The 12354-nt window shown below is 45.7% G+C and overlaps 1 protein-coding gene across 1 annotated transcript; it reads left to right on the forward strand.

Annotated features, from left to right (window-relative positions):
* The first annotated feature begins 180 nt into the window (after positions 1 to 180).
* LOC121693439 (zinc finger protein 513) lies at positions 181 to 5549 on the forward strand. Its single transcript, XM_042072851.1, is given in 5 exon segments — positions 181 to 1258; positions 2833 to 2961; positions 3187 to 3915; positions 4576 to 4701; positions 4703 to 5549. Coding segments are annotated over 5 exon segments (1713 nt in total). The 5' UTR covers positions 181 to 1218; the 3' UTR covers positions 5392 to 5549.
* Positions 5550 to 12354: the final 6805 nt, after the last annotated feature.

The raw sequence follows: 12354 nt of genomic DNA on the forward strand, positions 1-12354 counted from the left end.
TTTTTTTTTTTTTAATGCTTTATTAGACAAATGTGAAACAGTACGGTAGGTGCACAAGTTGCACAAAAAAAGAAAAAAAAAATAGAAAGGAAAGGAAAAGGGAAAAAATAAATTATCCATAGAAGAATTAACAAGCACATTATTGTAATGTTTAAGCAATATGGTAGCTTTTTGGTATCCAATATTTTAACAATGTCAAGAAAAGACTCAAATTCAGCACAAAATTACTGTACATTTGGGGTGGCTAATGCAAAATGTTTTGATTTCCCACTTTCTGATGAGAGATCGCAAAGCGGATGTTGTCATAATCTAAAGCGGAAATGCATACAGGACAAGGAAATTTCAGGAAATGTACTAACAATGAATCTTTAAAAGTTCATTTGTTTTAGTAGCGATGGCAAGGATTTGATTTTATAGAATGGTAAAATCGTACGTTAAGTATATGTGTTGTCAAAGCAAGTATACATACGAACCATGTAGGCAACAAAACTTCGTTATGATACTGTTCTGTAGCTTGACAGACTTACAAGTTTTGCTCAAAAGCTTAGCTAACATGCAGTCAAGTTTCCTAGCCAACACTAGCTTTCAATGTTGACTATATCATGCTATTACAAGATATTGCTATCTATCTATCTGCTTAAACAATTTGGCTAGCTTTCTGTCCTCACTACACTAATCCTACACTACAGTAAGTTAACGTACATTTTTAAGTTTAGTGGACTGGATATGATAGCTGGTTAACTTTACCGACGTACATGAACCACATGGTTCATGCTTGGCGCTTACGTCAACACCTTAGATTATAATTTAGTTAACCTACCACTACTACTTTCTGGGCATATTGATTGTATAGCTAACACAAACTGACTAAATCGAATTGGCAAATTGTTTACTAACGTTGATCTTAGTAACGATAGTCAAACCAACTTAGTCAACTGCCCAGTCGAGTTTAGCAACCTGTTCCACCTCCGCACTTGTTACGGTTACTACGATATCTAACGTTAATGAAATATGATCCGAAATTGTCAGGCGACGACATTGGCAAGGTGTGCGCATCATTGCTGTTAGGTGAATAGCCAAAGGCAATGGTGACCAGACTGATGACACTGATAGTTGTGTCTTTGTGTGGGAGAGGAAGAGGAAGATGACAGTGTGCAGCTAAAGGAATGAGCTGATTGCCATTCGACCAGAGGGAACTGCATTTGAGAAGCGGACAAAATGCCCCGAAGGAAACAATCCAATCCACAGCCAGTAAAATGTGAGTAAAGCAGTAATTTTATGTACTTACTTGAATGCAACGCATATAATGACTGGTTTTCTGAGGAAGTGAAATGGTATTTTTTATGTGCTTAGTCTAACACCAATTCTCTCTCGCAACTAATGTTAATGTTTCAACCATGAGGAAGTAACTTGATCTAAAATCTCTCCACACTCCGCTAGCTTTTTATTTAGTGTGTTACAATATAGCAGATTCCTGTCATTCTCCAAGTTGTTTGCTGTGTCGGTCAGTTCATCTAGGCTTTGTATGTAACACATGATGAAGTCTTGTGTTTACGTTTCTTCCAAACTAATCTGGTTACGGAAGAGTGTAGAACAGTTGTAAACTTATATTAGAGCCGTTCTTCTGGGAATGAGGGTTTCGTCACTGGAAGTGCCTCCTTTGTCCAAGGTTTGATTAGTTGATTATGGTGGATCTGTCTCAAGCTTAGCACGTTTGCGTTTGGGATTAATTTCAGTACATCCGAATTTGCCACCGAAGTACATGATATAAATAAAACATGCCTAGGAAAATCCTCGGTCAACAAATATTAAACAGCCTTTCAACGGCTGTGTACCTTGTTCACAGCAAAATCTCAACCTAGCAGCTATCAGTTCGTGTCCCCTCCAGACTTCCTCTTCTTCCTCAGTCTTTCCTAACTCCATTTCCCCTTTGAGACTGCCAAGAAGAGTTGGGTCAACCCATCCCTGACCCCTCTCCCTTTACCCCCACCCTTGAGACACACACACACAACACACACACACACACACACACACACACACACACACACACATTTGGCTCCTTTTTGCATGTTCCTTCCTCACAAAATGACTCCTGACCCATCCATGTCTTTGAGCTGACCGTGTCTCGGGCTTTTATGTTTTAATGTGAAAGCTGCCACCATGAGACCTCAGGGGCTGTGTATTTCCTGTTATTAGTACTGTTATTTATCATCTGGACTTGCCCACTGCAGAATGAGATGACTTCTTTTCGGGGGACCCTGTATTTTCATTTAGATTACAGTGGCAACCTTGCTGTTGTTGAGAAGTCAAAAGAAAAGCTTGTAAATATGCATTTAATTGTGTGTGTGTGTGCGTGTGTGTGTCCTGCAAACAAGCAGGAAAGAGAAGTAGAGGAGGTAAGAGGAAGATGGCTGAGGGAGAGGAAGATGCAGAAAGAGGAAGAAATAGAAAGGGGAAGCTTAAGACAGGAAAAGACTAGAGATAGAGGTTCTCAGAATATAAATCAGGCATGCTAGAAGAGTGCTAGAAGTGCATTACATGTCCCACTATCTCATTAAGCGCATCTAGATTTGCATATAGAGGGTAGACCTTGATATGCACCAAATAGGATTGTATTACAAAGCAGCTGTAACTTGGAGTTTGTTTGCTTGGCAAAAATGTGAGGGTGCAGATTTTTAACATTCAGTTATAATAAAGTAATAAAGACCTATTCTGTGCTCAGTGTCACTGAAGTCTGAAGTGTGCTGACCACATGTCTACTCTGTTCACAGTCTGTAGCTTTGTGCCGTGGATTTGTCAGATTTCAACCTGCATGTTCCATTTTTTCTCCAGTGGAGTATGAGGATGGCATTACGGTGGGGAATCCAGACACCCTGGTGCTGGAGAGCAACCTGCTGCTGGGACAGGACCTGGAATTCGGAGAGGCCGACTTCAAGATCATCGGCTTCGACAGAGACTCAGGTAGACCCAAGCAATGGCTAAAATGGAGAAGGATGTTGCAGCTATATCTGACATGTTGTGATGCAGCTGATCTGACCCAAGAGCATTTTCATATTAATACATGTGGTAGGAAAAGTATAGGTCTACTGTATGTAGCTAATGTATTCTTGGAACAAATAGCATGTCAGTAGAACTGATCCCAAAGGCAACATGATAACCCAGTCTTCTGCTGTGTTGTGTGAGCAGACTGTGTGTCTGGGGACATGGGCATGGCCGTGTATTCCCTGAGCGACGAGGACTGCGGCAGCTACAAGCAGCTCAGCCTGGGCAGCGATGTGGACGAGCTGCGTGACCCGACCAGCGACCACTCCTTTCGGCCCCACCTCAGCTGCAGGGGGTGCGGGGAGGCTCTGGACGAGCCCGACCAGCCCCTGTGCCTCCACTGCGGAGTCCTCGCCCACTCGGGGACAGGCCGCAGGTCTGCAGGTGGCATCGCTCAGGTGACGAATGCCCAAAACGAAGGTCGCCTCCGAACGCGGAGACGAAACAAGCCGGCCAAGACGGCGTCCGCTGGCACCGCCGCCTCCGCCCATGCCGCGGGCACCTCCCGCAAGAGCTTTGCGTGCCAGCTGTGCGCCTTCACCTCGCGCTACTCCAACCACCTGAAGCGGCACATGAAGACGCACAACGGCGAGAAGCCGTATCAGTGCCCGCGCTGCCCGTACGCCTCGGCTCAGCTGGTCAACCTCCAGCGCCACACGCGCACGCACACGGGCGAGAAGCCCTACAAGTGCGCGCAGTGCGCCTTCGCCTGCAGCTCGCTGGGCAACCTGCGCCGGCACCAGCGCTTGCACGCCGAGGAGCGCCCGCACACCTGTGGCCAGTGCAGCTACCGCGCTGGCAGCAGCGTCAGCCTCAAGAGGCACATGGCTACGCACAAGGGCAGCGGCAGTGGAGAGGAGACCACTGAGGATGGTAGGGGATGGATAGACTGGTTGTTCATGTTGTTAGTGTTAGTATTTGTGTTGGTGGTGTTAATTTTAGTGTTGTTAGTGGGTACCCTTATTGGTAGACTGATATAGGAAAGTGCAAGGAGGTTTTGGTTTCAAACAGAAAATGTTGTAGTGTATAATAGTGTAGTCCATTAATTCAGTAATGGAAGTATTTATTCAATGATTGTTTATGAATGTATGGCTCTTTTTATGAAGAATCCATAACAAACCCAACTAGATAGGCCTCTGGCATGTATTGTTTGTCATTTTGATGGCTGTATAACTCAGGGTCAGTACCTAAGTACTGACTTGTTTTTTCATGTTCTGGTAACTGTATGTGTTCAGCAGAATTTCTTTGTAAATGTGGTGTGTGGGAGAAGCAGAGATGAGTTGTAGGCTGGACTGAGTGTCTTGTGTTGGGGCGTTGTCTGACAGGCCATGTGAGGAACTGGACATTGCACAGAATGCCACAGAAAAGGAAGAGGAAGTAGGCCTCAACCCCAGGAAAGAGGAAGACTGATTTGTCTGTGGCTTTAACATCTCTGGTTTGATGTCTTTCTTCAATATTTTTGCTCTCTCTCTTTCTCTCTCTCTCTCTCCTTTCTTTCTTTCTTTCTTTCTCTCTCTCTCTCTTTCTCTGTAGGGGTGATGTCAGACTTTATGCTCTCCATCAGCAGCAGTGACGCTGACTTCCTGCACTCTTACGAGGGCTTGCAGGAGGACCAGCCCCCGCCCAGCCTGTTGGAGCCTGGAGCCGAGGAGGGTGGGGGGGGGGGAGGAGGAGGAGGTAGCGTCCGTCCTCCTCGAGTGGCGTCCATCTTGCGAGCTCGACCCAGAGTCGCCCTTGCCCCCCCCTGCTGGCGGCCCCCACCATCACGCCTCTTCCGCCAAGCACCCCCTGGAGGAGCCCCCGCAGCAGACGCCCGAGCCTCCGGCCGCGGCCCAGCCCGAGCGGCTCTACACGTGCCCGGTGTGCCCGTTCTCCAGCCACTACCCCAACCACCTGGCGCGCCACCGCAAGACGCACAGCGGCGAGAAGCCGTACGGCTGCCCGCACTGCCCGTACGCCTCGGCGCACCTGGACAACCTCAAGCGGCACCTGCGCGTGCACACAGGCGAGAAGCCGTACGCGTGCGCCCGCTGCGACTACGCCTGCGGCAACCTGGCCAACCTGCGGCGGCACGAGCGCATCCACACGGGCGCCAAGCCCTTCCAGTGCCCGCTGTGCCCGTACAGCTGCAACCAGAGCATGAACCTCAAGCGGCACATGCTGCGCCACAACGGGCACAAGCCACACCGCTGCCCGCTCTGCAACTACACCACGGGCCACTGGGACAACTACAAGCGGCACCAGAAGAAGCACGGCGGGGGCATGACCATGCCACAGGGCTGGCCTCAGAGCCACCCAGAGCAGCAGCAGGAGATGGAGGAAGAGGAGGAGGAGGAGGAGGAGGTGTAGCACAGATGAGGCCACTGAAACTCAGGCACACACACCTGTACACAAACACACACACATGTACACACATACACACACACATACACACACACACACACACATACACACACACACACACACACACACTTGCACTTACCTTAAGACACTCCGGAGAATACTGTTTAACGTGCACAGGTGAACACTCACTCTGACAAGCACACACGCACACACACTGACTCACTTATTTTCTTAATCTCTGAGAACTGTAAATAAACCTATTTTGTGTATGATTTCTTTGACTTGATGACAATAGACTGTTTAAATACTGTGCAGGCACTGCTGGCTGCTATGGAGTCGAGCACATTGGGATCACAGGTTTCAGAGTTGCCTTTTTTGCCGGCGAGTCAGGGCCGGCCTTGACCTTTTGACCCTGACTGTTTTTTTCTGGGTGATTCTGCACTGAACCCCTCGCACACTGCTAACAAGGGCATTAAAGGGGACTGCGAGTGTGTGTGTGTGTGTGTGTGTGAGAGAGAGTGATAGAGGAAGAGGATGGAATAGAGTGAGATTGAGTTTGATTGATTCTGACTCAAATGCATCATGTTGTTGCTGTTGATTTTCTTTAGTTTGATCTACTGTGAATTTTTTTGAGATAGAAGGTGAATACTGTTGCCAGATTCAAGTTTTGATTTTAATGCTACTGGTTTTATTTTTGATCTGTTATTGACTCGGTTTATTTGATTATGTTTTATGTTCAAAATGGAAGGGACCACCACACTCGTACAGATGTATTTAACATTTACTTTTGACTTTGGCTATTTTGGTTAGTAGCATTTCAGAAGCCATGTCTGGGTTTTTTCTCTTGTTTAACTCTTGATGTTGTCTTTCATGAAGCTTTAACTCTCTTTAGTACGTGTTTCCTGGACAGAACTATTTAATGCCTAAAGAATGTGATCAAGCTCTTAAGCTCTGCCTAAAAATGCTCTGTCACTGTGGCCACCATGTAAAGAGACCAGTGTGTCTCTATGAATCAGGGAAGAAATGCATTTGAATGTTTGGGTGCCATTAGTACTGTCCTCACCATGTCTGTGGTGTCGCCTCAGTCAAAGAATTACTGCTCCCCATCATGAGGATGGTTTGCAGGAATTGTCAAGTGACCTTTCGCTTTGTAATAATAAAAAAAAAGATTTCTACCGTTTGTGAATGGAGTGCAAACTTGCTTGAGTTTTTTTTGAGAAGAGATGAGTTTTTATAATGTTGGGAACTAAAATGATGATCTGGATATTTTAGTTCCTAGGGTCATTGGTGTCTTGGCTATTGGTATTAGTGCAGGAGGTGGGTGTGCACAATGGCTGCAGTAACTGCTAGAAGCCTGTAGAGGACAGTAGAGAGTTGAATACATTGTATGACCTGTTTTTATCTCGGAGTTCTAGGTCTGTCTAGTAGGTGCCTGTGAAGTCCTTCAGAGGCCATCGCAGTGCACAATGTGAGCTTCAACTGCCTGCTGTGTAGTGCACAGGACACGTCAAAGCTGCTTATGAACATTTCAGTTTGTTTGCTGGTAAATGGAACTCAATGCACTACATCAGGCGGAAAAATGAATGAGCTGTGAAAATCAAGCTCGGTTAAGTGAGTTTTACGCCATCTCTTCTGGCCTGACTTTTCACCTAGTCAAAGCTTACAAAACTGAATCCCAAGATCAGCCGGGGTATTATTATGTAGTAATGTTTTATTTTGTAGTAATGAATAACAATAGCAGGTTTTCCAGCATATACTTGTATTTGTATTCTTGCACAGATTACAGACAAGGGCTTGCAATGAATCATTGGATCAAACACATTGTATGGCTCAGCTATGGATAGTGACGGTGAAGAGCTTGTATGCTTGTGTGGGGATCAGGAGGCCGGGGGACACGGTGCAGGCAGGTGGCACAGCGCAGGAGCTGGTTGAAAGGGACCAAACCTCACTGAGACCCCTGACTTGGTTCCATTTGACCAGCTCCTAAGCCATGTGGGCCTTGACACAGTGGGCTGGCTGAATGGCTGTGTTTCGGGACTGACTGTGGCTTTCCTAGTAGTTGTCACAGCTTCTTGGTATCTTACCTGTAGCATGGTCAGGAGCGTCCAGAGCAGACCGAGGACGTTCTGAACCTGGGCAACATAAAGGACTGCATTCCAGAGGTATAGTATACACGACAGTTATGTTTATTTGTTTTCTAATGAATTAATAGCCAGGGAGGTTAGTTTCTAAGTAACTAAGTGGTGTAGCACTAACCAGCAGCATAGCTTCTGCCAGACAAATAGATGGTTTGTTGATGGTCGGTCAACAGTGTTGTGTAAAGCATAAATAATTTTAGAATCGTGACAGCAGTGGGAAACTTGTAATTCATCTTGAGCTGACATTGTTTCCACCCTTCAAAGCCATCGACGGGGAAGTGGAGATTATCTGTCCTTTTTCAGAAGCGGGGAGTGCTCATAATTAGAGCCCTCTCACACCTGTTCCACTATTTATAAGCAGACATACTCCTGATGGACAGCACCTGTGTTCTGTCAGTCAAAGAGAGTCACCATGACAGCTTGCAGCAGTCTGTCGGCCCGGCAGTCATGTTCCCCGGGCTGTGATGCCGACATGCGAGACAGCGGCTAAGGAAACATCCATGCAGAACTTAAAGGTTATGCTTCTAATATGTGCCATTGCATGTATGGCACACACATTGTATGGTATACACAGTTTCCTTGCACAGCACAAGATAAAGCGCAGTCAGATTCTTAATATATATACATATATATAACAGTGTAAGCTGTAGACATGAACATTGACATTCAAGCAATGCAGCACCTAACACATGTAACCACAAACACATACACACTTGTGCACAGCCACAAAGCAATGCATTTTACTGTCATCCACAGGGGCTTAAAAGCAAAAACAGCAAATTATACATAAGCACTGACATAGTCACTGTGTATCTGGATGAGGTTCCCCAGACGGTGCAGATCAGGTCCACTTGAAACCACACACTTCCTTACATTCCATAGCTGTTCATCATATGGGCATATAAGGAAGTGTGTTCTCTCAAGAGGGGAAAACAGCAGCCCTTTTTCAAACACAGCCACTGCAGTAGGAGCCTCCTGTAGTTTCCTCTGAAAGTTTCACAAATCAGCCTCTCCTTTGGCCCATTGTGGTGTGACGCTCTGACCAGATCTCTACCTGATTTGATTTGTAAACCATTTCAAAAACACAAATCAGATATACTACACCTTCACATAGATTCTGTAATGGATAGCAGCATCATCCTCTCTTCTCTTACATTTGGTTTCTATGGTGACTCCCTGCAGACATTACACTTAAAATGTGGCCTATTCAAAACAAAACAACAGGATATTCACACAGAATAGGTCCAGCCTGTCTGACCATATGAAAAAAACACACAGCACACAATAATAAGCTATTGAAGTGAAAGAGGTTAGATACAGTTATTCAAATGGAAAAATCTCATAGAGAATCCAAGAGCACATGCGTCAGTCAGAAAGTCCTGATATCTTCCTCTTGAGCTGCCAGGCTCTCACTTCTAATCTTTTTTTTCTTTCTTTTCAAGGGGCTCCATCAGGTCCATCTCTCTCTCCCTCTCTCTCTGTCTCTTCTCACTCCCAACCTTTCTCTCTTTCTCTCTCTCTCTCTCTTCCTTTCGCCCTTTCGTCATCCCTTTCATCTCTCTTCCTCTCCCTTGTCTGCCATCCTTCCTCAGAGTCCGGCCGCTGGATTGTGTCCAGGCTGGGCTTCCCTCTCCAGCCTTTTCTACGCTCCACTCCGCCCTCCCCCCATGCCTAAAACACACACACACAGACACGTACACACCCACACACACACACACCCACACACCCACACACCCCCTCTCCCTTCCCCTCGACAGGGTTGGGCCTCCACCTGCCAGTGCCCCTCAGAAGCCTGGGCCTCGCCTGCACCTCCTGTTCCCGGCCCTCACCCCCCCTGACAGGCAAATCACACCGCTCAGCTGTTCTCACTACATGTGAGACATCCTATTCCTATACACAGCAATGCTGACTGCTCCACTGCAGTGGGGGGAGAGAGGAAGAGAGAGGGAGTGTGTGTGTGTGTGTGTGTGTGTGTGTGTGTGTGTGTGGTGATAGGGGGTGTTGGCAGAGAACAACTGCCAAGCTTTTTTTTTTGGACAGTCCTGCGGAAAAATGGTTTAACTGGCACAGCTGTGAGATTATTGTACTTTATACCTTGGCCGGGTATGTTTAAGGTGTTCAGTGTGGGATGTGTTCTTTCACCTCTAACATACGTACACATACATGTATCTGGTATTTTTCATAGTTAATAGTGGAGTGGAGATAGAAAAGAAAGAAAGGATTTCATAGGTTAACTGAACATGCTAGGATGAGTTCAGAAATCCACTGCAACATTTTTTATAATTTGAAATGATTTTAGTTTTCTGTCCTTTTTATGATCTCATATTGCAAATGGAGACAATTTGCGGAGGTTATTCAAATTAAATAATTTGTCATAATCGCTTCATTACTTGCGACGGCCTCCAGCCTCATGTCTACAATAAAAAATATCTTTCACCAACCCCATTCTCACTAGTGCCCTACTGCTTAACTATACAATGAGTACAGAATATGATTCTTTTACAAATGATATAATCTCAGTGATTGTCAGTGCCCAAGCTTAACTCAAAACATTAGGCCTCAACTGTGTGACTTAGTGTCTTTTTATTGAAATGCAAAGAGTTTGGTTTAAAATGGTAATGTGAATGTTTTTCTGAGGAAAGCCCCCAAGAGCTGATGCCCCCATATTATTGTGTGGCCCCACACAGACCCTCCCTTCTCCCTTCTGAGCATGTGCAGTAGTCCCATCCATCAGGCTCAGGCAGGGCAACACATGAGTGCAGGATCATGAAGCTACTCTGAGGTCAACACCTGTGCTCTAAAATCAGAGTGAGAGAGCGCAAGGGAGGGAGAGAGGAAGGAGGGAGAGAAAAAGAGAGAGGTGAGGAGAGGTAGATAGAGAGTATGTGTGTGTTTGTGTGTGCGTGTGCGTGCGTGCGTGTGTGTGTGCGTGTCCGTGTCCGTGTGCGTGTGCGCATGCGTGCGCGTGTGCCTGCATGCGTGCGTGCGTGCGTGCGTGCGTGCGTGCGTGTGTGTGTGTGTGTGTGTGTGTGTGTGTGTGTGTGTGTGTGTGTGTGTGTGTGAATGCACGCTGGGATTTGAGCTATGGTACAAAGTTGTATCTGGAACATAACTGCAGGTCTATTTCAGTTGTACACGGTGTCCATAAATAGCACAGGCAGACTGGGTGAGTATTTCCTCCTGGCTGTATCCTGGCTGTGAGCTGGACTTTAAGCTGAGGAGGTCTGGACCATAGCCCAGGAGCTTCAACACACGCTTACCCAGACACAAATACACACACACACAGACACACACGCAACACTCACAGGCAGTCACACACACACACACACACACACACTCACATACACACACATGCACACATTGGAAATATGTCAGACTTTGTTTCACAAAAGTTCGATTTTTTAATCTGAAGTATACAGTTCATCAAGACAAAAAAAAAGAATTTCCTCAGAAACCACCTGTGCCTCCTCAGTTATGCCATGAATTCAAATGGACATCAGTGTGCTAATAGAGTTATTTGAGATCTAACATTGGTCATATGTGACAGCTCTTGAAACACCATCCAACTTCATGCAAATGTAAATAATGTGTATGATACATCATAAGTGCCAACAGCCCACCAGGATCTGACAACTCCGGGGTAATTTCCCATTCCTGAGCCTGGCATTTGTGACTGTTTATGCGGCACTCGTAAATCAGATTAGGTCATGCAGAGGTCACTCATTACTGGAAAGAGCACTGATCTAGCAGTGGGCCTGTCGGGAGAGTGCACTGTGTTGAGGTTATTTGGTGTAACTGTTGTCCTATGTGTGCATTGTGCAGAATAGAGGAAAATGTGTGTAGGGCAATTAAAGGCACCCTTAATAGTTTTTTTTACCTCAACATAATGTTTCCAAAATCATTTTGATGGCACATAAACTCATAACATGACAAACAGCACTTCTGCCATTGTCTGAGTGGCCTTCTATAGGTAATTACCAACAGGAAAGAAAGCTTGAGAGAAAGCTTGTGTGTGTGTGTGTGTGTGTGTGTGTGTGTGTGTGTGCATGCGTGCGTGCGTGCGTGCGTGCATGTGTGTGTGTGAGTGTGTGTGAGTGATTGATTGAGAGAACTCATTTGTGTGGGCAAATTTTAGCAAGTATATATTTCATACAAATGTCTCTCTCTCCCACACACAGACACACACACAAATAAAGTCAAGTCAAGTCAAGTTTATTTATATAGCATATTTCATACACAGGTAATTCAATGTGTTTTACATAAACAAAGCAAAGAATAATAGAACATAAAAGCTTAAAAGGACAACAGTTTTAAAAAGTAACAATTAAAAGACATAAAAAAACAACATAGAATGAATACTGTAAAAGACTGTTTTGCACTCTGCAAAACAACAAATTACCGGAACACAGCCAACAACTAAACCTTATGCTTCGTATGAAACTCACACAGATTCTCATCTTTTGGCATAAACAGTAATGATGAGCACTCTGATTAAAAGCATAAAAGCATGAGAGGGCAATAGTTAAAGGGAGAAACAAACGTTGGTGCAGCTGCTGTGTGGACAGCAGCGGGTGAAGGCCCAGCACTGCACAGGTCACCACAGAGCAGGTGACAGGTAGAGGACACAGCAGAGGAGAGACAGGTGGACTGCAACAGATCGCCCGAGACTTCCTTTCTCCCCCACACACAGAGACGCCGGGAGACGAAGGAGCAAATGGTGGACAGATTGACTTGTTAAGATGAAACCTTTACTCAAAGCAACAAGAGACTGGACGAAGAGTTGCACACAAAATGTGTTGCGTGCAGAGTGGTTTTATTTTGAGCGATATTG

This window comes from Alosa sapidissima, chromosome 19 (assembly GCF_018492685.1).
Source record: "Alosa sapidissima isolate fAloSap1 chromosome 19, fAloSap1.pri, whole genome shotgun sequence".
NCBI classification, from domain to species: Eukaryota; Metazoa; Chordata; class Actinopteri; order Clupeiformes; family Clupeidae; genus Alosa; species Alosa sapidissima.